The sequence below is a fragment of the Bubalus kerabau genome, chromosome 2 (genome assembly GCF_029407905.1).
Source record: "Bubalus kerabau isolate K-KA32 ecotype Philippines breed swamp buffalo chromosome 2, PCC_UOA_SB_1v2, whole genome shotgun sequence".
Lineage (NCBI taxonomy): Eukaryota > Metazoa > Chordata > Mammalia > Artiodactyla > Bovidae > Bubalus > Bubalus kerabau.
The window spans coordinates 155,335,451-155,362,965 of record NC_073625.1 but is presented as its reverse complement, the minus strand read 5'-3'; the positions used below and the strand labels follow the sequence as shown (position 1 = coordinate 155,362,965).

Below are 27,515 nucleotides of genomic sequence, written 5' to 3'. Positions count from 1 at the left end.
TGATGCTTTAGAACTGTGGTGTTGGAGAAGACTCTTGAGAGTCCCTTGGACTGCAAGGAGATCCAACCAGTCCATCCTAAAGGAGATCAGTCCTGGGTGTTCATTGGAAGGACTGATGCTAAAGCTGAAACTCCAGTACTTTGGCCACCCAATGTGAAGAACCGACTCATTTGGAAAGACCCTGATGCTGGGAAGGATTGAAGACGGGAGGAGAAGGGTACGACAAAGGATGAGATGGTTGGATGGCATCACCGACGCAATGGACTTGAGTTTAAGTAGGCTGCAGGAGTTGGTGATGGACAGGGAAGCCTGGTGTGCTGCAGTCCATGGGGTCGCAAAGAGTTGGACACGACTGAGCGACTGAACTGAATGCCTATTTGAAAATGCATGCATGCATGCTCTGTTGCTTCAGTCGTGTCCGACTCTTTGCAGCCCTATAGACTATAGCCCACCATGCTCCTCTGTCCATGGGATTCTCCAGGCAAGAATTCTGGGGTGGGTTTCCATGCCCTCCTCCAAGGGATCTTCCTGACCCCAGGGATCGAACCCACATCTCTTATATCTCCTGCCTTGGCAAAGGGATTCTTTACCACTAGTGCCATGTGGGAAGCTGCCTAATTGAAAATATCCAGCAACAAAATAGAGGTTGTTAAATATTGATAATGACTGATACTGAGACTAGAAAGGCACTAGTAGTGTCTGTTTTTAAATGCAACATTCCAGTTTTGAAAGACAAATTCTCACCATCATAGACTGATAAAATGGCTCTAAGATCTTCATTATAAAATTTTTTTACTCTATTTTTATATTGTAATATCATTGAAAGTATTTCTTTTGTTTTATACTGCTATGTAGAATTGAAATAAGAGAAGATTTTCAAAAGAGGTACTATATTTCTATTTTCCTGAATATATGAATTTCTTCCATTTTATGTATGTATTTTATTTTATTACCTATAAAATATGTAGATATAATGTGTTTTATCAAAAAAAAATACAAAGAATGCTGAAGACCTTTATGTTTTTATGTATAGTATGCTTTATTAGGGCTTCCTTGGTGGCTCAGAGGTTAAAGCGTCTGCCTGGAATGCAGGAGACCCGGTTTGATCCCTGGGTAAGGAAGATCCCCTGGAGAAGGAAATGGCAACCCACTCCATACACCAACTTGCTAGTAGAAATTTGCCTATAATAGAAAGAAATGCTTTTGAAGTTTCTTATATAGATCTTAAATTTCTTATATGATTTTTACATTTCTCATTCACTCCTAATCCAGGAAATTTCTGACCTATTACTTCTGTGATCTTCGTTTATAGTCCCTTCTTTCTGTTTGGGACTGAATTTAGTTGCCTGAATATTGGTATAGATCATGACTGTAATTTTTAAGGGATATGGTTTTCTTTCCTTGTTTCTTCTATCTTAAACTGTGCTACTGTTGTTTAATTCACCTATCGTGTGAGAGAAAAGAACATGCCTCTTAATTAATAGGCTGGTAAAGATCATGCATTGGTCGTTTGCAGTTCACCCTGGAGAGTAAATGCAAGAGTTTCATTACATGCCTAATTTTCACAGATCTGGGGAGTAGAAATCTCAGAGGCTGTCCCAAAACCAGGTCACACCTCCAGGGTGCTTCCAACAAAGTTTGCTATCCAACAAAATCTGTTTTATTAATTCTGAATTGAACTTGCGGTACTCTTTAGCATTATAGGGGCTTCTCAATTAGTAGGGCAGCCATACAACCCCCTCTATCAGAATATGGTATATAAAAGTGCATTTAAAACATACTTTTAACAGGATAAATCAGGAAATGGCATAAAACTCCTTTGGGGAAAATTTGTGGACTCAGCAGTAATAGTGTGCATTTTATCAGAGATGTTAGCATTTTTAGTATAGAGGTGTATGTATTACAGCACTGAAATCCAGCTTTTGGCCTCAGACTTAAATGATGAGTCTCTCAAGTTGAGGCAACCAAAATCATGGCATACACTTAAATACTGAGCATTTTGTATTCCTGAAAGAAAACAGTCAACTTCAAAATTTATTAATAGTACAGCAATTTCACCCTAAATTATTTGCTTTCATACTTTTATACAATTTCATTGCATTCATGACCCTTATGACTTAATAATTTAACTAAAAAAGAACAAGACTATCCTTTATTAAGCAGCACTAGTAGTAGGATTAGGTTTGTTTTAGATAAGTTATTTCCATACTATTTTTACAAAATCACTATACTGTAATGAAAAGAAAACCATATAGACCTGTTTTAATTCTTGACTCACCTATTTATCAGGTATGTAACATTTAGCAACTTATTCAGCCCCTTTGAAACTTTTTGAGAATTCTGTGAAATAACTATATCTGAAAATACTTAGTATAATATCTGACACAGGGTAGGCTTGCCCAAGTTTTTGTTTCCCTTAAGAATTGAAGCCATGAAAACAAATGATATTAATGAAAATATATATAATTCTATTTAAAAAAAAACACCCTTTGTAATGTAAGAGTAAAGTAAAAATTAGGAAAAGAAATAATGGCATCATTTTTTTTTGATATGGAAAACTATTGCATCTCATCATTGATTTCTGACATGTACAGTTAAGCATTGCCATTTCTGGACTTTGATCTTTATTTTTGAAAGGATTGCTTCCCTTAGTTACTCTTTAAAAATATATGTTGATAGGATATCCGAGGTTACTCAAAAGAATAGACATTACAAATCAATTAATGAGTCTTGAATATAATTCCTCTCAAATGGAATAATTCTATTGCTCCAAACCCCAGAGTTTTTCTGAAATGCTGAAGCATCTTTCTTGGAATGGAAGTTATAATGGTGCCCCGCTGACTTCAAACTGACATCCAGTTGATGGATGTGCGATAAGTCGAAGAAACACAGAATGATAAGATTTTTATTTACCCTATCAGCATTCTGTAAAAAAGAAAAAAAGGATCTAGTACTGCTTTTCTTTGAGAGACTGGACATCACAGCAGTTCTGTATCCCCATTTCGTTATTGGACTGTTTTCAATTTTTAAAAACTTGTCCTTAAGATTTTAGTAAAGGACATTCTAACTACCATCAGATCAGATTCAGTCGTGTCAGACTCTTTGCGACCCCATGAATCGCAGCACGCCAGGCCTCCCTGTCCATCACCAACTCCCGGAGTTCACTCAAACTCACGTCCATCGAGTCAGTGATGCCATCCAGCCATCTCATCCTCTGTCATCCCCTTCTCCTCCTGCCCCCAATCCCTCCCAGCATCAGAGTCTTTTCCAATAAGTCAACTCTTCTCATGAGGTGGCCAAAGGACTGGAGTTTCAGCTTCAGCATCATTCCCTCCAAAGAAATCCCAGGGCTGATCTCCTTCAGAATGGACTGGTTGGATCTCCTTGCAGTCCAAGGGACTCTCAAGAGTCTTCTCCAACACCACAGTTCAAAAGCATCCATTCTTCGGCGCTCAGCCTTCTTCACAGTCCAACTCTCACATCCATACATGACCACAGGAAAAACCATAGCCTTGACTAGACGGACCTTTGTTGGCAAAGTAATGTCTCTGCTTTTGAATATGCTATCTAGGTTGGTCATAATTTTCCTTCCAAGGAGTAAGCATCTTTTAATTTCATGGCTGCAGTCACCATCTGCAGTGATTTTGGAGCCCAGAACAATAAAGTCTGACCCTGTTTCCACTGTTTCCCCATCTATTTCCCATGAAGTGATGGGACCGGATGCCATGATCTTCGTTTTCTGAATGTTGAGCTTTAAGCCAACTTTTTCACTCTCCTCTTTCACTTTCATCAAGAGACTTTTCAGTTCCTCTTCACTTTCTGCCATAAGGGTGGTGTCATCTGCATATCTGAGGTGATTGAGATTTCTCCCGGCAATCTTGATTCCAGCTTGTGTTTCTTCCAGCCCAGCGTTTCTCATGATGTACTCTGCATAGAAGTTAAATAAGCAGGGTGACAATATACAGCCTTGATGAACTCCTTTTCCTATTTGGAACCAGTCTGTTGTTCCATGTCCAGTTCTAACTGTTGCTTCCTGACCTGCATACAGATTTCTCAAGAGGCAGATCAGGTGGTCTGGTATTCCCATCTCTTTCAGAATTTTCCACAGTTTATTGTGATCCACACAGTCAAAGGCTTTGGCATAGTCAATAAAGCAGAAATAGATGTTTTTCTGGAACTCTCTTGCTTTTTTCATGATCCAGCAGATGTTAGCAATTTGATCTCTGGTTCCTCTGCCTTTTCTAAAACCAGCTTGAACATCAGGAAGTTCATGGTTCACATATTGCTGAAGCCTGGCTTGGAGAATTTTGAGCATTACTTTACTAGCGTGTGAGATGAGTGCAATTGTGCGGTAGTTTGAGCATTCTTTGGCATTGCCTTTCTTTGGGACTGGAATGAAAAGTGACCTTTTCCTGTCCTGTGGCCACTGCTGAGTTTTCCAAATTTGCTGGCATGTTGAGTGCAGCACTTTCACAGCATCATAGACTAGATTAACGTTTCCCAAAATATGTTCTTTGTTTATTTATATTACAGGAAAAGAATCATCCTTTAGTAAAATCAAGTTGGGGAAACACAGGATAAACTAAGTTAAGCAGATGTTTCAACCTGCAGAATATCTCTGAGCTTGATTTTGTTGATGAGCACTGTAGCTTTCCAGGAGGAGAGGTTCAGTACTGCATCTAGTCTAAGGTCCAATGTTGTGAAACCTTATTTAAATGAAAAATCATGAGAAGTTAGTATGCCATGGAACATACTATGTGTCATATTGAAGATTCCTTCTAGCTTCAGACATTGATGATTTTCTGAGAATATGCATCACATGTGATTTGTACTGTTACTTCATTCTTGACTTATTTTCATTTTAAATTGATAGGATCTTCCTGGCAGTAGACAGCACCCTTTATGAACATAGTCATATGTCCATTCATGACTTTCTGACTTAATAATTTAAGTTAAAAAGAACAAGCTATCCTTTATTAAGCAGTACTAGTAGGATTAGATTTGTTTTGGGTAACTAATTCCTGGTCAAAAGTCCCTCCTTGGATCCTATGACAGCATACCTCTGGGATTTCTCCTACTGTTTTTTCCAAGGCTCATCTGAACTGGATTGTAACCATAAAACGAAACATAAAATATACTTGAGCTGGTGCATTTAGATTTCATGAACCAAATGATTGTCCTGTCCTCCTAACTAAGTTATCCTACAATAGGCAGCCCAAGTATCACCTCTTCCTGGAAGTCTTCCTCGACCATATCCTCATTCTTCATTACTTCCAGAGTACCTGTACACAGGTGTGTGTGTTTGGTTTTATGTTTCCCAGTGTTAATTTAAACTTTTCATTTCTCAGTCTTCAGCACTTAGCTCAATGATTAGGGTGCAGTATTCTGCTGGAGAATTTTCTCCGTCATCTGTTTTATCTTTTTTGTAAATCTGGACACTTGAAGGAACTAAAGAAAAAAACCTGCTTGTAACATGATCTAGCAAAAATTAATATTTTAGAGCATTTACTCATGTTGAAAGATGGCTTTTTTTTTTTTGCAATAGGTATATAATAATTGAAATTTCATGTTTGTACAATAGTTTTCCAGTTGTAGTCACTATTGACCCTGATGCTGTTTGAGGCAGATTCAGAATAACCATTTCAAATATGGGAAATGACTAACCGTTTTTACATGGATACCTTTTTGGTCAAAGGCACCCCACTCCAGGACTGTTGCCCGGAAAATCCCATGGACCAAGGAGCCTGGTAGGCTGCAGTCCATGGGGTCGCTAAGAGTCAGACACGACTGAGTGACTTCACTTTCACTTTCCACTTTCATGCATTGGAGAAGGAAATGGCAACCCACTCCAGTGTTCTTGCCTGGAGAATCCCAGGGACGGCAGAGCCTGGTAGGCTGCGGTCCATGGGGTTGCACAGAGTTGGACACGACTGAAGTGACTTAATAGTAGTAAGCCATGCAAGACAGTATGTCTGTCTCTGTCACCATTTGAATTGGAAATGTTTATTTTAAGTCTGTTTACTTTTGGCTGCGCTGGGTCTTCATTTCTGTGTGTGGGCTTTCTCTGGTTGTGGCACGTGGGGGCTACTCTAGTTGCAATGCACTGGCTTCTCATTGAGGTGGCTTCTCTTGTTGGGGAGCGCGGGCTGAGCTGTCCCTCTGCTTGTGGGATCCTCCTGGACCAGAGATTGACCCTGTGTTCCCTGCACTGGCAGGTGGGTTTTTAACCACTGGAACTCCAGAGAAGTCCCTGGCAGTGTTTACTGATGGTGCAACTTGGTAAGGAATAAGAACTTATAATTAATGAATCTCTTTTCTATGCTATGTGTGCAAAGGAGGCAGAGGCACTGTAAAAGATAGTTTTATAACCATAATTATATAAGTTTTTAAAATATGCAGAAGCAGCAGCTGTGTTCATTTGTAAATCTATAAATGAATTCGATAGTATTAACTAGTGAGTTTTTAGATTATTCTACTGTGCTATGGTCTAGATAAGTACAAAAACTAGAGGTAAAACCCAGCAAAAACATCTGAAGAAGCCTTGAAGATAATAGCCTATTAGGATTCTTTTAACATTACATTTTCATATTATAATTTTTCTCTCTGAAAGTCATCCTTAACCATTTCTTATCTAATACAAATATACTATGGTCTAAATGTTTTTTTTCTTTTGTCATGTTTAAGTTCCTATTTCTAGACTTTTAGAAACCTCTGGGGGTTGCTGTTTTCAAATATGTGAAGAATAATAAGGTTTTTGCAAGTGTGGTATTACTAGTAATATCATTTCCTTGAATTCAAAACTTTCGTCCTCTTCAACCAAGTTGTTAGATTTATAATTATTTATTTTGAGGTATATATGTCACCCTTGATCCAAAATTAATATAATTTGTCACATATATTTATAAACTTCTTTATGTATTTATAAAGTTTATATATAAATATATAAACTTCTTTATATATTTATAAACACCAACCACCACCATTTTTAAAAGCTAATAATTAAAAGTTGTTTTCTTCCTACTAACAGTGATACTTTTTTCCTCAATTCAGTTCAGTCACTCAGTTGTATCTGACTCTTTGTGATCCCATGAACCACAGCACACCAGGTCTCCCTGTCCATCACCAACTCACAGAGTTCACCCAAACTCATGTCCATTGAGTCTGTGATGCCATGCAACCATCTCATCCTCTATCGTCCCCTTCTCCTCCTGCCCTCAATCTTTCCCAGCATCAGGGTCTTTTCAAATGAGTCAGCTCTTTGCATCAGGTGGCCAAAGTATTGGCGTTTCAGCTTCAACATCAGTCCTTCCAATGAACACCCAGGACTGATCTCCTTTAGGATGGACTGGTTGGATCTCCTTGCAGTTCAAGGGACTCTCAAGAGTCTTCTCCAACACCACAGTTCAAAAGCATCAGTTCTTCGGTGCTCAGCTTTCTTTTTTTTTTTTTTTAAATATAAATTTATTTATTTTAATTGGAGGCTAATTACTTTACAATATTGTATTGGTTTTGCTCAGCTTTCTTTATACTCCAACTCTCACATCCGTACATGACTACTGGAAAAACCATAGCCTCGACTAGACAGACCCTTGTTGGCAAAGTAATGTCTCTGCTTTTCAATATGCTATCTAGGTTGGTCATAACTTACCTTCCAAGGAGTAAGCATCTTTTAATTTCATGGCCGCAGTCACCATCTGCAGTGATTTTGGAGCCCAGAAAAATAAAGTCAACCACTGTTTCCACTGTTTCCCCATCTATTTCCCATGAAGTGATGGGACCGGATGCCATGATCTTCGTTTTCTGAATGTTGAGCTTTAAGCCAACTTTTTCACTCTCTTCTTTCACTTTCATCAAGAGACTCTTTAGTTCTTCTTCACTTTCTGCCATAAGGGTGGTGTCATCTGCATATCTGAGGTTATTGATGTTTCTCCCGGCAATCTTGATTCCAGCTTGTGCTTCCTCCAGTCCAGCGTTTCTCATGATGTACTCTGCATAGAAGTTAAATAAACAGGATGACAATATACAGCCTTGACAAACTCCTTTTCCTATTTGGAACCAGTCTGTTGTTCCATGTCCAGTTCTAACTGTTGCTTCCTGACCTGCATACAGATTTCTCAAGAGGCAGGTCAGGTGGTCTGGTATTCCCATCTCTTTCAGAATTTTCCACAGTTTATTGTAATCCACACAGTCAAAGGCTTTGGCACGAGGCATTAAAAATATAAAAAATAGTAGTTCTTGCTAACAGATGAGCTGATAGATTTGAAAATCCATTTCAGCATTTACACCTTTGTACTTCTTCCAACAGACGTTTATTATCACTCTCCCCTTTCCTTTAAACCTGGAAAGAGACCCTGGAACAGCTGAGCTAACCTGTACCATCACCTGGTTTTTCTTCTCTAGATTAAAATGAAAACTGCTTTAACCATCAACAGGGGAAATTAAATTCTAAATTTAAATGTCACTTTTCAGTCTTTCTAATTGTCTCTCTCACAGACACATAGCATGAAAATTAGTAATGCCTTACTTAGGTGTTTCATACTTAGAGCCATCATTTACTGCAGTGACACAAAAATTTGTGAAACACAGGAGACACAAGAAAAATGTGTCACAAAAAAAAGACAAAAAAGACACAAGAAAAAAGACGAAAATTATTGAAAAATGGTACTATAACACTTTGAAATCAAAATCATACTTAATAGATAGAACTAATCACTGTATCACTGTAGAAGATCTACTGTATTTTGGTAGAAGGACATGTGGATGGAATCTCAGAATTACTGAAATTTGCTTCAGCCTCAAATGTTTATGAGATTTAACATAGTACTATGAGGAGAAACTCTAGATTTATTTTTTTAACCACCTTAAATATATGAAACAATTAAGGCAAACAAATATTAATGGTTATTACAAAGCAAAAGGCCTCTTCAGATTTTGCATGTGATTTTGAATAAAGAGTATTCAGATAAACGTTTCTCCATAGACAGTTTCTCCGTAAACAGTAAACAGCATGGAAGCAGTTCATTATTCTCTAATTTTGGTTACTTTGCTTCAAGATGAGGGAAGAGGTAAGAAATAGACTTTTGAAAAGCATTTAGCTAGCATTCACAGGCTCTGAATCTTAGTCGTACTGACCTTTGGCTAGTTATTTAACTTTCTTGGACCTTTTATTTCTTCATCAATAAAATATGCATAGTAATAACTTACCTAGATAACATACCTTACTGTACTTAGAATTTGGGGAGAAATGACACTTAATTGTTTATTTACATAGTGTCTCTTTTACTCACACTTTTTTTGTAAGCATATGAAAATGTTTGAACTGAGTAAATATGTGCCATGGTAAATGTAGTAGAAATAATAAGTTATTTGAAAACTTTCTCAAATGTGTGTTTATAGCTAATTCAGAAAAGTCTATATACATGTGAAGGCTGGGATGGACAATGCCAGATATAACACTGGTATCCTGATTATAAACCATTGTGTGCTGCAATAGATGCTTAAGATATTTTGACATGGCTGTGCCTGTGAAATACCCTAGTGTCTTGGTCATTTACTTACTGTTAGTGCAAGAAGCACCAAAAATTATTTTAAACTGAAATAAACAGGAAAATACCTTTTGCTAGGTGTTTATATTTGCAGTTCATTGGAACATTTCTCTCTGGCTCCCAAAACTGACATTAGAACATCACAAAATTTCACTATCTTGAGAAAATAATTTTTTTCACCTTGTAGATGGAATATTAGGGTACAGAGATCAAATTGCCACATCCATTGGATCCTAGAAAAAGAGAATTCCAGAAAAACATCTACTTCTGCTTAATTGACTATGCTAAACCCTTTGACTGTGTGGATCACAACAAACTGTGGAAAGTTCTTAAAGAGACAGGAACACCAGACCACCTTACCTGCCTCCTGAGAAACCTGTATGCAAGTTAGAAAGCAACAGTTAGAACCGGACATGGAACTATAGACTGGTTCAGAACTGGAAAAGGAGTACATCAAGGCTGTATGTTGTCAACCTGCTTATTTAACTTATATGTAGAGTATATAATGCAAAATGCCAGGATGGATGAAGCACAAGCTGGAATCAAGATTGCAGGGAGAAAGATCAACAACCTCAGATATGCAGATGACACCACCCTATGGCAGAAAGTGAAGAGGAACCAAGGAACCACTATAAGAATGTAAAAGACAAGAGTGGAAAGGCTGGCTTAAAAGTCAACATTCAAAAAATGAAGATCATGGCATTCAGTCCCATCACTTCATGAGAAATAGATGGGGGAAGTGGAGTGACAGACTTTTATTTTCTTGGGGTCCAAAATTACTGCTGACAGTGACTGCAGCCATGAAATTAAAAGATGCTTGCTCCTTAGAAGAAAAGCAATGACAATCCTAGACAGTGTTTAAGAAGCAGAGACATCACTTTGCTGACAAAGTCCATAGTGTCAGAGCTATAGTTTTTCTAGTAGTCGTATATAGATGTGAGTTCAGTTCAGTTCAGTCACTCAGTCATGTCTGACTGTTTGCAACCGCATGAACTGGAGCATGCCAGGCCTCCCTGTCCATCACCAACTCCCAGAGCCTACTCAAACTCATGTCCATTGAATTGGTGATACCATCCCACCATCTCATTCTCTGTCGTCCCCTTCTCCTCCTGCCTTCAATCTTTCCCAGCACCAGGGTCTTTTCAAATGACTCAGTTCTTTCCATCAGGTGGCCAAAGTACTGGAGTTTCAGCTTCAGCATCAGTCCTTCCAATGAATATTCAGGACTGATTTCCTTTAAGATGGACTGGTTGGATCTCCTTGCAGTCCAAAGGATTCTCAAAACTCTTCTCCAGCACCATAGTTCAAAAGCATCAATTCTTCGGTGCTCAGCTTTCTTTAGAGTCCAACTCTCATATCCATACATGACTACTGGAAAAACCATAGCTTTGGCTAGATGGACCTTTGTTGGTAAAGTAATGTCTCTGCTTTGTAATACGCTATCTACGTTAGTCATAACTTTTCTTCCAGGGAGCAAGCGTCTTTTAATTTAATGGTTGCAGTTACCATCTGTAGTGATTTTGGACCCCCCAAAAATAGTTTGTCAGTTTCCACTGTTCCGCATCTAATTGCCATGAAGTGATGGGACCAGATGCCATGATCTTAGTTTTCTGAATGTTGAGTTTCAAGTCAACTTTTTTCCTCTTTCACTTTCGTCAAGAGGCTTTTTAGTTCTTCACTTTCTGCCATAAGGGTGGTGTCATCTGCATATCTGAGGTTATTGATATTTCTCCTGGCAATCTTAATTTTAGCTTGTGCTTCATCCAGCCCCAGAGAAGGCTATGGCAACCCACTCCAGTACTCTTGCCTGGAGAATCCCAGGGATGGCGGAGCCTGGTCCACCATTTCTCATGATATACTCTGCATATAAATTAAATAACCAGGGTGATAGCATATAACCTTGATGTACTCCTTTTCCTATTTGGAACCAGTCTTGTTCCATGTCCAGTTCTAACTGTTGCTTCCTGACCTGCATACAGATTTCTCAAGAGGCAGGTCAGGTGGTCTGATATTCCCATCTCTTTCAGAATTTTCCATAGTTTATTGTGATCCACACAGTCAAAGGCTTTGGCATAGTCAATAAAGCAGAAATAGATGTTTTTCTGGAACTCTCTTGCTTTTTCAGTGATCCAGTGGATGTTGGCAATTTGATCTGTGGTTCCTCTCCCTTTTCTAATCCAGCTTCAACATCTGGAAGTTCATGGTTTGTGTACTGTTGAAGCCTGGTTTAGAGAATTTTGAGCATTACTTTACTAGCATGTGGGATGCATGCAATTGTGCAGTAGTTTGAGCATTCTTTGGCACTGCCTTTCTTTGCAATTGGAATGAAAACTGACCTTTTCCCGTCCTGTGGCCACTGCCGAGTTTTCCAAATTTGCCGGCATATTGAGTGCTGCACTTTCACAGCATCATCTTTTAGGGTTTGAAATGGCTCAACTGGAATCCCATCACCTCCCCTAGCTTTGTTGGTAGTGATGCTTCCTAAGGCTCACTTGAGTTCACATTCCAGGATTTCTGGCTCTAAGTGAGTGATCACACCATCGTGATTATCTGGGTCGTGAAGATCTTTTCTGTTTAGTTCTTCCGTGTATTCTTGCCACCTCTTCTTAATATCTTCTGCTTCTGTTAGGTCTATACCATTTCTGTCCTTTATCGAGCCCATCTTTGTGATTGGGCCCTCTCTAATTTTCTTGAAGAGATACCTAGTCTTTCCCATTCTGTTGTTTTCCTCTATTTCTTTGCATTGATCACTGAGGAAGGCTTTCTTATCTCTCCTTGCTATTCTTTGGAACTCTGCGTTTAAATGGGTATATCTTTCCTTTTCTCCTTTGCCTTTCACTTCTCATCTTTTCACAGTTATTTGTAAGCAGATGTGAGAGTTGGACTATAAAGAAGGCTGAACACCGAAGAATTGACTCTTTCGAACTGTGGTGCTAGAGAAGACTCTTGAGAGTCCCTGGGACAGCAAGGAGATCAAACCAGTCAATCCTAAAGAATATCAATCCTGAATATTCATTGGAAGGACTGATGCTGAAGCTGAAGCTCCAGTACTTTGGCCATCTGATGCAAAGAGCCAACTCATTGGAAGAGACCCTGATGCTGGGAAAGATTGAAGGCGGGAGGAGAATGGGATGACAGAGGATGAGATGGTTGGATGGTATCATTGACACAATGGACACAAGCTTGAGCAAACTCAGGGGAACGGTGAAGGACAGGGAAGCCTGTCAGGCTGCAGTTCACGGGGATCACAAAGAGTTGAACGCTGCCTACCAACTAAACAACAGCAAATATACTAAAGAGCACACCTGTTGGATTTGGGTACAAACCCTCCTCTGCCACATTGAAGCTTAGGCTAGTAAATTAAATAAATGTTTTCCATGCATACTCCTGTCCTCTTTTTATTCATTTACAAGTATATTCATGTTCTTTATCTTGTTCAGTAAATGGGATCATTTTTTTTCAAAGGAGAAAGAGATTAGGAGAGCACTGCTCCTTGCAGAAATTTGGTGATGAGATCTCTTTTATCTTGTGGTTGTCCTACTGGTCCTCTGTTCAGCCAGTGGATAGGGCAAGAGACTGAGGATTGTGTGAGAGTTTTTATGGGCCGGATATGGAGACATGATACACTTCCACTTATACTCACATTTCATTGGCTTGAATGAAAGTAAATTCTCCAAGAAAGATTAGAAAAATGTACTCATGAAGAAAGATTTCTGTCACACTTTGTGCCCTGCACTCAAAGAGAAGAATATTTTCTCTCCTGTAGGAATAAAGTATTGTTCATTCCATTAAGGAAGGTAGTGAAGTGCCTAAGAAGAAAGTAGAGAGCAGTCGGATCCATTTGAAAACAAGGAGTATTAATCAGGGAAGGATTCACAGAAGAGGGTGACATTTGAACTAAAAGTTTCTGATAAGATTTTCTCAATGAGACAATAAGGTGAGCTCCCCAGCAAGAACAAGTCATGGTAATACAAACAAAACCCAGTGTGGCCTCACAAGGCCATGCATCCTTGAAGTGGTGAAAGAGAATTGGTGATGATGAACTTCCTTGGGTCCAGTGGTTTTAAGACTTTGCACTTCCACAGCAGGGTACATAGGTTCAATCCTTAGGGAAGTAAGTCAGCGTGGTGTGGCCAAGAGGAAAAAAAAAAAAATGGTGAATGATAAGGCTAGAAAGTTCATTGAGATCAGACTGTGAAAGGCCTTAGATGGTATGCTAAGAAGATTGGATTTACATATATATGCACAACAGGATACCTTCAGAGGTAGTGTGATATAATTGTATTTAGAATGCTAGATTTATTTATTTTATAATTATTGAGCATTTTATGTTCTAGATATTACTGTGCTTGCTGCTGGAGATGCATAAAAGGAACATGTTCCTTGCTCTTGTCATAATATAAAGGGTTCATTAGAGGGACAGTATTAAAAGTACATAGATGAAATAGGTGCTCCTTTTTTATTCAGTATAAAAAGAGATGAGGCCTAAATGTTAATACTGGTAATGAAAATGCAAAGGACTGGATGAATTCTGGAGATAATCCATGGAGTGGAATCTGATGGAACTCCTGGTCAGTCTGTACTGCATGAGGATATGATTTGGAGGATAGTGGCACAAAGGTTTCTAATCTGAGAGAGAAAACAGCTATTTGCTAGAAAAGAGGATCAAGTTTGAGGGAAAGATTATGAGTTCAGTTGTGGACACAATTTTGAAATATCTATGTGGAGGTATTCAGGAAGTAGTTGGGGGGAAATGTTCTGATTGTCTGAAAAGAGGCCAGAACTGGAGTTATGACAAATACATAGATTACATGTTAGACGACCTATAAGGCTGCGAAACAACAGAACTCCAAGAAATGAAAGGTGGGCAAAAGAGACAGCAGCCAGAAAAGGCTGACAAAGGATTGTTAGAATTAGGAAAGCATTTGAAGAAAGATGTGGTTGGTTAGCTGTTTAAAAAAAGATGGAGAGATGATGACAGGATAAAGCTGAAATAACCATTAGATTTGGCTGTGATAGAGTTTGGGGGGACCATTACAAAAGCTTTGGGGCAAAAATCTAATAGGAACAAGAAAAGGCAGTAACTTGGTTGACAGAAGAGTAAATATTGTACAGGATTTGTGAAACTTGAATGTATTTATCGTCTGAGGATAGAGAAGAGTGATTTTGAACCTTGAGAAGCAGAAAGAACCCTAAAGGATACAGAAAGGAATAGGTTCTAAAGCATAAGTGGATGGATTTACTTTTTGAAACAAGGCAAAAAAAAGAGATAAGGAATGATGCACATAAAAGTTTAGAGGTGAATGGGAGTGAAGCTGAGACAATATAAGGGAGTCAGGGGAGCTGGTGTGAGATTATTGGCACTTCCAGTGGAGTAAGCTTAGTAAATTGTAGGAAACAAGAACAGAAATCGGCTGTGGATGCTGATTAAAAAGGAGCAACGTGGAAGGATCCAGATAATTTCTAAATCATTATAGTCAATAACATTTACATACCATTTTGTAGGGAGCTTATATGGCAAAAGTAAAAATGGTCAGATATCTTGATAGCAGCTTAGCACAGCAACAAAGTAATCAGGGAAAAGAGGGTGTTTATAAATGTGGAATTGAAATGATAATCTTGGAGTTCAGGTTGGGTAGGAAAGGAAGGAAAAGCAGGAGGGCACCAATAGCCTGCGGAGTTTGGAAGAGCCAAGGCATTGAAAGTTATGTGCAAGACTAGTGAAAAATATAAGTACTTTTGGTAAATGCTCTGCTGTAAAATCCAAAAGGACTGATCATTAGTTATAAGAATAGCTCTTACCTCTTACCAGTTGTGTTCTTTGGTATCAAACTTTGTGGTACAACTAATGATATTCCATACCCGGGATCAGTAAAATGGGATTGCCACCTTTAGAGAATATTAGAAATTTCAGGATAAACTAAGTCATGTCTTGAATGACCATATATTCTTCCCTTTTCACATATACACAATAATACCATAAAGCAGTGAGAAAGGAAGAAAATAATTTGGAATTACTTCCGAATTCCTTTAGTAATCGAGGAGGAGTTTGATCTTAATGACTCAGTTTGAATAAATAAATTTTATTCAAGTGAATTCATTGATATCCTTTGTAGAGAACATACCTGTATTGATTATTGATAAAATTTTTCAAATGTGTTTTTAATATTTTTCCATAATTCTAAGTTTTTTTTTTTTAATTTATACACACAAGCACATACTTGGGAATCTTGATTGACAATGTGAAGCTCAATTACATAAAATATTTAACCACAGCACAACAGCCATTTGCAGTTTAAAGAAAACCATATAAAACAATATTCCAATGAATTGCCCAACAAATCAGTAAGAAAGGACAGACCAGCCTAGTGAAATAGATAAATCAGATTTAGGCAGGGTAGTTTATTGAATTTAAATTGTGCCCAGTTGGCCCAAGAGCTATATATAAGCAATCCATCTTACGTTGTTAATGGAGGTTCTTGAAATCCACCTGATGTTTGCATTATTAAATTTCAGTCTAATGAGCTCTGCTAATACATATTGAAGATGGTTGTAAGGAGTAGAATGTGAATCTGAGCGGGATAATTTGGAAGAAACATAAGCTGAGCATTTTACATGACTCAAGGGGTATATCTACAATTACACATATAACCAAAATTGAATTTAAATGGAATTTCTATTATCCTTGTCCTTCTACCAGGGAGAATAAAGTGTAAATGAAGTAAAAGTCTTTAGAGTTACTGGTGGTTTGTTTTTATTATCTAATTTAATAGATTCTTGCAATGATACCGAGTGGCATAAAAGTTTTAATATTTCATGACTTTAAATGCAGTCTAAGTATGTATTAAAGCTTGTAAATGGAAACAGATGTCTGTGTAATTGGATATAGCACTTCACAACACCATTATATAAGTTTTATATTTTAAGAAAGTGTCAGTGTTGACAATGAAGAAAAGTCAAATTTTTGAAGAAAAATAGTCAAGTATGTGCTGTGTATTTTCTTTAAATTACTCTTTTAAGCCAGGTTTTATACTTCAAAAGGATATGTTGATTTTGCATAGGAAAAATATATGCAGCAAAAAATTGAAAAGTAAGTGTGTTTAATTTTTAAATCACTGTTTACATTGCTGTTATCATTATAATAAAGGCTCATCCAAAGTTTAATGCTGGCACAGTTTGATTTCTTTTTCTTTTGACGAGGCAATACTTTTTTTAACTTAATATTTCATCAACTATAATGCTATTAGAGACTTATTTTCACTTAGTTCACTCATCAGGCAGTAAGCCGGCAATAAAGGAGAATCGCTCCTTTGAGACGTTAATGCTTTGGAATAAATGATGTGCTGGAACAGAAATTTAATTAATTTACAGAGTATATTGATAGTCCCTTGTTACCGTGCTGTATATTTTTAATCTTCTCTAACATCTGTAGTAAAGTGTTTGAAAACCCCTGCAGTTGAGCAACTAGTAGATAATTAAGTAATAAGGGAAGAAGTTTCTAGAGGGAAAAAGATTCTTTTTACCAAATGCTGTCATAACATGAATAAAGAACTGCTACTATGATATGCAGTGAAAAAAATAATACGCTACCTAATTTGATACTGTTCCAAAGATATAGCAAGCTTCTTATATTTAAAATGTGGATTGTAGCTTAACTTTTCTCCAAAGTTTAAAACAGATGCATTTCACTGACAAGTCAGATGACTTTTAATGACCAACAGTTTTTCCCAGTTTTTATGCCATCATTAGACATATGTTGCTTAAATTAATTTTCTTTTTGGTGCAGAGATTATGTTGAACTAAGCCTCAAAGATTCTAAATAAATATTGTAAATAATCTGAATAAAGATTGTAAAAGGTATATTTCAGATTTTCAGCCATTTTTTTCCTTCTGGCTACTTCACAAAAAATATGTAATAAATTTATTTCTCCTTCTCCCAGTATTGTCATTCACAATATAGGCATAAAATAAACACAGAAATTTTATTGGTTTTTTTTTTTTTTCAGCAAAAGCTGATGAAGCATTGAAAGCCAAAGAAAGAAATGAAGAAGAAGCAAAGAGAAGAAAGGAGGAAGGTAAAGACATGTATTCATTTTGTTTCAAAGCAGTCACAGTGAAGAGTCACTATTTGACGTGATTCTCTTCATTCTCTGAATAAAGCATAAAACATCATTAAGTGCTTTAGGGGGTACCTCCTGCTACTTTACGAACCTAAACTATGACACGATGTTACACTATATTCAGTGTCTTGGACACTGATGTTTGCCAGCATAAGGTTAGTTTAGAGGCAGAAAATCCCAAGGACAGAGGAGCCTGGTAGGCTGTGGTCCATGGGGTCACTAAGAGTCGGACATGACTGAGCGACTTCACTTTCACTTTTCACTTTCATGCACTGGAGAAGGAAATGGCAACCCACTCCAGCGTTCTTGCCTGGAGAATCCCAGGGACGGGGCAGCCTGGTGGGACTGAGTCGGACACGACTGCAGCGACTTAGTAGCAGCAGCAGCAGCAGTGTTAAGTATCTGGGGAAACAGAAAAGATACAAAATCATACAGTGGAACTAGTATTAGTTTCTTCCTTCTAACTTTTATCTTAAATTATCAAAATTAGTCATAAAAATGGATTGATCTTATGGGTACATTTTGAAATATTTTAGCAGTGATGAAGAAAAGTCTTCTTGCCAATAAGATTTTAAATAAAAATGCGGTTAAGATGGAACAATAAATTAGAAAATGTCAGAAATGTCAGTCATAATTCAGATTTAGAAATTCATCGTAATTTTTGTAGATTATTTCTTTAAATAACATTGACGCCACCCCCTAAAAATATTACACACAGAAATCTAACACATTTTTATCTCCCCTAACAAATTGTGTTTATCCTTCAGATTGCTGTGATGTATGTGAGTGAAAATTTTGCATTTTTCATTCTTAGAGGCTTTATATATACTGTCGTAAATCTCAGTGCTTAAAGCAAGATCCAGGCAACTCTTTCTCAGTCAGTTAAGTTGATGATCCACTTGGACTGGTAGTCATATCACTCTGTTGGCTAATTAGCAGAGTTTAATTCTTCTGTGAGCTTTTAAGGAGTTGAAGCCTGATAATGTGTTCCAAAATACTGTCTTTGAGTCAGTTCAGTTTAGTCGCTCAGTCATGTCAGACTCTTTGCAACCCCATGAACAGTAGCACGCCAGGCCTCCCTGTCCATCACCAACTTCCAGAGTCCACCTAAACATTGAGTCAGTGATGCCATCTAACCGTATCATCCTCTGTCGTCCTCTTCTCCTCCTGCCCTCAGTCTTTCCCAGCTATTGTCTTTGAGTGCTATTGTCTAAATCTGAAAACTGAGAATTTTTCTGTAATGCCTTCTTTTTACTATGACAACCACAAAAAATTTTACACCCCCAACTTAAAATTAGAAGCTGAGACCTTATAGAACCTAAAATGTTTTAGTATGATGATGTAGAATTCTTAAAAGCACCATTCCATCAGAACCAAGCCCTCAAAGCAGGGGGTGGGGGGGAAACTGTAGATTCAAGTGACAGAACCCTACAGATTAGGAGATTCAAACTAAATGTGTATATAGAGTTCTTACCTTGACTCCTGTAAGTCCTGACTTTATGCTCGTGTCCTAGATCAACCAATTTTATGGTATATTGAAAAAAATGAATGAATTCTGCTGGTAAAATTAATTCCTCAGTAAAATTCTCTTCTTTTGGCTTTCTAAAATGCACATTTTGGTTTTGTTCATGGAAACAATCTGATTTCAGTTATGCTTATGGTCATATATAGTACAAATAGATATAATACTAAATGTAAAATAGTCTAAGCAAATTGTAATATTTTAGTACTGCTGTGTTATGTGGTATTCTGATCAATGTAACTAATTAATGACATAATAGCCCTTATAAAACATTGTGGTGCTATAAATTACAAGTGTGGCACTTATTATCAACCAACACAGTAAATATATATTGCAATAGTTATTAGTCTGATTCCATTAATTCAAATCTTAATTGGAGTCATAACCAGTTGAAAGCAGATGACATTGATATGGTAACCACGGATATTGAAATTGCTGGGTGATTTATTGTTATGAAAAAAATATATAATATGAATGCTTCCTCTAGTAACTGTTTCTTTAGGAAGCTTTCAAGGAATTGAAGCCTGATAATGTGTTCCAAAATACTGCTTTTAAATGCTGAAAGAAACTTTTTAAAATTTCAGAGCCCCTTGTGTTACACGATGACAATTGATATTTCTAAGAGTCTCTCCTTTTTTTTTTTTCCATTAAATTAGCTCTAAACGTCTTTTAAAATGAATATGCCAATGGAAATTTGCTGTATGACTCAGGGAATTCAAACCAGGGCTCTATAACAACCTAGAGGGATGGGATGAGGAGGGAGGTGGGAGAGATGTTTAAGAGGGAGGGAACATAAGGTATATCTATGGCTGATTCATGTTGATGTATGGCAGAAACCAACACAATACTATAAAGCAATTATCCTTCAATTAAAAATAAATAAATTTAATTAAAAGAATTTAAGTAACTATAGATACTTGAAGGTAATATTGTAATTCTTTTGAAAATATTTTTTCACTTTGATTTTCACTAAGTCAGTTGACCTTGCACTTAGCCGTTCCCATTTCAATACCCGTGAATTGTTAGAAAAGCACCTCTCTCCATTCATAGCTGTTTTAATTAGCATCTTTATAAGCCTGTCATTCTAACCAGAGTATAAATTCTAGGATTGTAGAGGATTTAGTATCCACAGTGCTTAACATGTAGTAGATACACAGTTTCTTAATTACTGCATAAATGAATGAATGACCAGTTTACCTTTCCTTCTTTTAAATCCTGCTTAAGTAACTTATCCTGAGCTTGAAGTTGATCCCAAATAACATCATGGAAAGTGTAATCTAACCCTGTTAGGTCTTTATGCTAAGACAGGACTTCACTCGGACTACTTTTCTAAAGAGTTACAACTAATCAAAAAGAAATCAATGAATTTCAAAATACTATCAATATTTGCTAGTATGGACTTGCCAAGTTTTTACCTGAGCTAACTGAATTTTCTGTTTATCCAAAAAAATGTGGGAAAATTATTACCACAAATGTTGAAGAAAAATTCTACTGGTAAGGCAACCTATATGACACTAATGTTAAAAGATTAAAGGTGTGTTTCATTCAGTATGTTTCCTTTGCCTGTATTTTGTGAATGAAAGTAAATTATTAGCCATATTTTTGTTGTTGTTTCTAGAATTTTTTTCTTGTGTGTTGTCTAGATGCTTGAATGCTATCAAGTTAAACTTCCCTGAAAATGATTAATGCATAAGCTACATTTATTTTATTTCATATAATTAGTCCAGCTGCAAATTGAAACCTGAGATGCATCTGTATATGTATGTGTATATATTTCTGCATCTGAAAGAATAATAATCTTTTATTTCTAACTCTAATAATTCAGTCTATCACATCATTTATACAAGTCATCCCTTAATTTCTCAGCATTCTGATATGCAGCACATGGTTCAAAGCATTCTTAAAATGTAGATAAACGTGATCCGCCCAGCTCCCTTTATCCATTCTCTGTCATCTCAAAAAATGATTGTATTAGCATAGCAAGATCTGTGCCTTGCAAATACATTCTATTACACAGTCCTTTTCTTTGAGTGTTCTTAAATCAATATCATAATTATGTTTGCAAGTACTGTATCCAAGATGAAAGTCAGGCTACTCGCCGAAACTTGTGCAGGGTAACTACTTTGTCTTCCACTCTTTAAACAGTGAGACCCCATTTAAACTGCCCTTTGTGGTCCTTACACAGCCCAGTTGATTTTCCATGTATCAAATATCACTGCATATTTACATAAACTCTCTTTTTTTTGGAACCATTTACTCTCCAACTCTTTCCATTTTTGTTGAATTATATAAAGGTTACATTACTTCATTCAACAATAAAGTTTGGCTTTATAGTTTCCTTCTTAAAAAATAAGCACTTTTTTCCCTAATTCTGTACTATATTTTAGGAAAAATGAAATCTTTCAGTTCAGTTTTCCTGCTTATTCTTTGACCTAATAAATGTTTGACTTTTTCTCTCTCTGTGTTTGAAAAATGTTTGATTAACATATAATTAAAAATCATTTCAACTTTTCTCCTTTTGATTTCTTTTTGTATTATTGAATGCTTGAATATAACTGCTCAGGTTTTCTGTTTTTTATCTTTAGTATGCACTTAAGGGTTCTAATTATGTTTTAAATCCATTTATAAGCATTATTGTTTTTCTGTGCATTTTGACTTCTAACATGAATTTCTTATTTATGGCATAAGTATGAGTGCATGCACACTCAGTCCCTTCAGTTGTGTCCAACTCCTTGTGACCCAGTGAACTGTAGCCCACCAGGTTCCTCTGTCCATGGGATTCTCCAGACAAGAATGCTAGAGTGGTTTGCCATGCCCTTCTCCAGGGGATCTTCCCAGTCCAGAGATTGAACCCACATCTCTTATGTCTCCTGCATTGCAGCCAGGTTCTTTACCCACTGAGCCAACTTGGAGGCCTGGCATAAGTATATTGGTTTTTAAATTGCACCTCCTGTCCCCCTCCTTGTGTTTATTCAAAATAACTCTATCCATTTGTTAGTTTTCTACCTAAAATATTTTTGTTGTTGCAATGTTAGGCAACCCATTCTAAATTATTTGTGGAAATGGTAGATAGTGATAATACAAACATAATATTAAATAATTCAAGTGAAGACTTAGAAGCATCCTCATTTCTCATTTGTTTAAGTTGAAACCCATCAAACCTTTTCCATGTCTACTTGACAAAAAGTAAAATAGATTAGCCTTAATTTCTTCTTTTCTGTTGTTATTAATCCTTTAGCAAAGCTGGGGGTAAAAAGTACTAGTAATGCAAAAGAAAAAAGGGGGTGCCAGGCAATGTTCATATACTTAACATATTTTAACTCTCTTAATCCTTGTGAACTCTGTGAATTTGTGCCATTATCCCCGTATTGTAGGGAGGATAGGAAACTAAGGCTTAATAACTTGCTCTGTGGCTAGTAAGTAGTGAAAACAGTGCACAAACCCATTCCCCCTCTTTAAACATCCTGCATCCTTGCAATCAGTCTTCAAATATAGTGTGATTTAAATTGCTCGCCCTCTATCCTTTGCCTTCTTCTCTGGATCTCACCCTCTAACTCTTAAGTGCTTGTTTACTGTTTTTCTTATGTCCTCAGATAGATCTGTACCCATTTTATGTTACCTCATTTGGGTTTCTGGGACCCTAGAAGGTGAAGTTCTCCAGTTGGAGGCACGTTTTGTCAAGGCATCTATGGACTTTTCCCATAGTCTCTACTTGCTTTTCTCCCCAGTGACTGGCTGGTCAGTGGGAGACACTCATTTGTCAAGTCCACTCCATCCTTCAGAGCCTGGACCCAGAGCTAAACCTCCTCTTTCTCAGAGGTCCTGGCTCCCCCACGCTTTGAGGTCCCTAGCACAAAGCACACTTGGTACCATATCTTGTGACATCCCGAGAGAGAACTGTTACAATCCCTCTTTCCCTCCACTGTGACTCCTTGCCTAAGACCAGAGAAGATAAATGTTTGGGGTTCTGAGGCATCCTTTATTCCTTCTGGACACCCATTATAAGAAGGTTGGAGTGAAGTTAGAAGGGTTAACAGACACAAGGGTATCATTTAGCAGTCAGTGTTTATACAGTTGGCATGTTGACATAAGTAAGTTAGAGAGAAATAAGGATTGTCCTTTCTAGCTCTCTCCTGAATTGGCTGCATATTATAATAATACACAGTATGATTTTCTTCTTAGGTGCAAAGAAGAATTTGAAAGTTTACCACCCCCCACCCCCATCTTACTTTATTAGATAGTTCCTTTCCAAGATTTTAAATATTCCTTTAGGAAATTTGTACTCCCATGTATCAGATTTAATAATTCTACATATTTCATAATGTATTTTTATACATCTGTATAGCCTTTTAGCACACTAGCTCTAATGTTAGAGAACTGATTTCTTTAAGAAGAAAATTAATCTGCTTAGCTAGGATCCATTGCTTTATTCCATATTTTTATCCGTCAAGTTCTTTAGTCTAAAAATCACTCAAGAACAGTCTGTTACTTAGTCTAGCCATCTGTCTTATTTCCCTCAGCAGTGATTTGTCCTTTCTTGTCCAGTTGATTCCTTGTCTGCAAGAACTGGATTATTAAATATTTTTAACCTTTCTTTTGCATATAGTTTTATCTGTCATGTTTACATGACATCAGCTATTTGTTCCTCAGTTTTGACACGTCCAATAAATGTGTGATGTGTGCTAGTTCGTTTTTAACTAACTTTTTAGCAGTGCAAACCATCCTTCCTTATATTATAGCTCACTAACTCAAAAGCAGAGACATTACTTTGTCAACAAAGGTCCGTCTAGCCAAGGCTATGGTTTTTCCATTGGTCATGTATGGATGTGAGAGTTGGACTGTGAAGAAAGCTGAGCGCCGAAGAATTGATGTTTTTGAACTGTGGTGTTGGAGAAGACTCTTGAGAGTCCCTTGGACTGCAAGGAGATCCAACCAGTCCATTCTAAAGGGGATAGGTCCTGGGTGTTCTTTGGAAGGAATGATGCTAAAGCTGAAACTCCAATACTTTGGCCACCTCATGCGAAGAGTTGACTCATTGGAAAAGACTCTGATGCTGGGAGGGATTGGGGGCAGGAGGAGAAGGGGATGACAGAGGATGAGATGGCTGGATGGCATCACTGACTCGATGGACGTGAGTTTGAGTGAACTCTGGGAGTTGGTGATGCACAGGGAGGCCTGGCGTGCTGCAATATATGGGGTTCAAAGGGTTGGACACAACTGAGCGACTGAACTGAACTGAACTGAATAATGTTTGTGCTTCATATGCACAGCTGTACTCTGTACAGGCTTGGAAGCCAATCTAGATAACATTTTACTTATTTTCAGTAAGGTGTTTGTGTATACGAATTCAGACTCGTATACTGCATTCCTAATTACCCATCAGGTAAATATTGATACCTATTTAACCATTTTTAGACCTCCAATGAATGACCATCATGTGTTTGCTTACCAATTTAAATATTTTCTCTGCTCTACACACGCAAATTTCAAGACCAAATGAAACTACAGCTTTCTTTTCAACCAGCTATTTCCACTATAAATTAAACATTAGAAAGCTGACATACATATTGAATGTCCACAGGTGTGTAGTCTGGAAGAAATCTGAGGAAGCCATTGCAATATAAGGAGTCAATTATACTGTAGTGGAAACAGCCCCATCTTTTTGTAGCTGAAGTAAGAGAATGAGGTTCAGAGTCCTAGCCCTGCCATTTACTGATTCTGTGACTGAGTCTCTTAACTTCACTGTGACTCTAAAGTGGTAAAAAAATCTATCTAGAATTGTTATAAATAGAAATGTATAAAGTGTTTAAAAATCATTTCATAACTCCATAGGACTGTATAAATATAAATTTTCATTACTCAGAACTGCAATACAAAGAGTATCATTCTTTTATTATTCATTTCTTTTATGCCTTTTATCAATTTAAAAAATATACTGACTGTCTGGTACATGCTGGGTACTGTTTAAATCATATGAAGAGAGCAGTGAAAAAAGAAATTGAGGCCCCTACATTGGAAGAGCTCACACTGTAGAGGAGGAAGACACAAACATGATAGCAATAAAATAAATTCAAACAAGGATAGTAATGTTTTCTCATCCTCTGTATCATCTTAAGGGGTCCCTTTAAGTCCACTTTTCCTGTCTGTTAATAAATAAGGATGAAAAAATAAATAAGAATGATAATCTCTCTACCATCTTAGGATGTGGTTGTGATACAGTAGATATGAAACCATTTTATAGACATTATAAAATGGTAGTAATTGCTCTTTTAGTATTAATTTTTAAAATACTTTAACTAGCTCTCTTCAGTGATCCATAAGTGAAAAAAGGAAATCACAGTGGAAAATATAAGACCACACATCAAGATTTATGGGATAAAAATGATGTGGTAGGATGAGCTTATTTGATCTCACCTTCCTCTGAGAACACAGAAAATCTGATCAAAATATTAAAAGATATGTTTGAAGATATGAGAGAGAGCCTAGAGGAGAAGTATGGGTCCCTCTTTAAAGAAAATAATGTGAGCACAACAGTTGGAGCTAGTTTTCCCCTAGAAAGTATTCCAGTAGTAGCATTCTTAAAAAGGTGATGTCAATTCTTATAAAGGTCACTGCAAAGCTAAGAATCTGAGCAGAGATTTTGAGAGCTTTATGAAGCTATAGAGACAAAATCTGGAGTTCAGGACCTGTCAGGGAAGAGAAGACTCTGATAAAACCACCAGGCTTTGGGTTGGGATTTTAATAGATTATTCCCTAAAAGTAAGGATGAACCAGAAATAGTCAGGCACCAATGGGAGCTGAAGCCCAGTTTTGAATCATCTCAATTCCTGATTGAATTAAGATGAGTCAAGGTTGCCAGTACCCCTAGCTAATTACCAAACCATATATAAACCTTTTCTGGAAGAAGGTAACATTATCCTAATTCTCAAATTATCTTTACAATTGTTTCTATATGACATCCATTAAGAATCACCAGGCATATGAAAAAACAAGACAAGGTGAAGAACAATGAGAAACAAGAGGACAGAGAAACAGCAGTCCGTAGGGACAGATTTATGGAGGATCAAGATAATTGCGTTGTTGCAGATTTTAACATTCCTCTGCTTAATATATTCATGGAAATAAAAGATGATACTGAGAATTTTAGGTAAGAAATGGAAACTAAAAAAGTAAAAAGAAAGTATAAACTGAAAAATACATTAATTGAAATCAAGAACTTAATGAAGACTTAAGCGTCATCTAGGCAGAGAAAAAAAAAAGGAGTTAAAGAACTGGAAGATAAACTAGAAGAAAAACACTCGAATGAACACTGTTTATTATGTCTCCAGAACTTATTTGTCTACTAATTGCGAGATTGTACCCTTATAACATCTCCCAACCCAAGCCCCTTGTAACCACTATTTTTATGAGTTTGGCTCTTTGGGGTCTTCCCTGGTGGCTCAATGGATAAGAATCCACCTGCCAGTGCAGGGAATGTGGGTTTGATCCCTGATTTGGGAAGATCCCACATGTTGCACAACAACTAAGCCTGTGCACCACAATTACTGAGCCTGAGCTCTAGAGCCTAAAAGCTGCACCTACCGAACCCACATGCTGCAACTCCTGAAGCCCGTGCACCTACAGCCTGTGCTCCGCAAGAGAAGCCACCACAATGAGGAGCTCAGACACTGCAACTAAAGAGTAACCGCTACTTGCTGCACCTAGAGAAAGCCCATGCAAAGCAACGAAGACCCAAAAAGGAAGAAATAAATAAATGAGTTTTATATTTCACATATAAATGATATCATATAGTTTTTGTCTTTCTCTATTTGACTTATCTCAGTCAAATAGTAATGAACTCAAGGTCCTTCCTTGAGTTGTCACAAATGGCAGGATTTGTCTCTTTCTGGTGGCTGAATAATATTTCATTGAATGTATATAAGTCACAACTTTTTTATCTATTCATTCATTAACAGGCACTTAGGGTGTTTGTGTATCTTGGCTATCAGGAATAATGCGGCAATAAAAATGAAAATGAAGATACCTTTTCAATACTCTGTTTTCATTTATTTTGGATATGTGCTCAGAAGTGGAATTTCTGGATTATATGTACTATTTTTAATTTTTTGAGGAACCTCCTTACTATTCTCCATAGTGGCTGGACCAATTTACATTCTCACCACTAGTGCACAAAAAATTTCTTTTGTCTCCCCATTCTTGTCAACACTTGTTATCTCTTGTGTTCTAGATTGTCACCATTCTGACAGGTGTGAGGTGCTACTTCAGTATGGTTTTGGTTTTCATTTCCCTAATGATTAGTGATGTTAAGTACCTTTTCATCTACCTACT

At 37.1% G+C, this 27,515-nt stretch overlaps 1 protein-coding gene across 2 annotated transcripts in view; it reads left to right on the top strand.

Annotated features, from left to right (window-relative positions):
* Positions 1–27,515, top strand: part of RSRC1 (arginine and serine rich coiled-coil 1) — a 434,626-nt gene that overhangs the window by 332,991 nt on the left and 74,120 nt on the right. For both annotated transcript variants that reach the window (XM_055569240.1, XM_055569241.1), the window contains exon 7: positions 17,552–17,620. In XM_055569240.1, the coding sequence (XP_055425215.1) occupies positions 17,552–17,620 (69 nt within the window). The remainder of the gene's footprint in view (positions 1–17,551; positions 17,621–27,515) is intronic.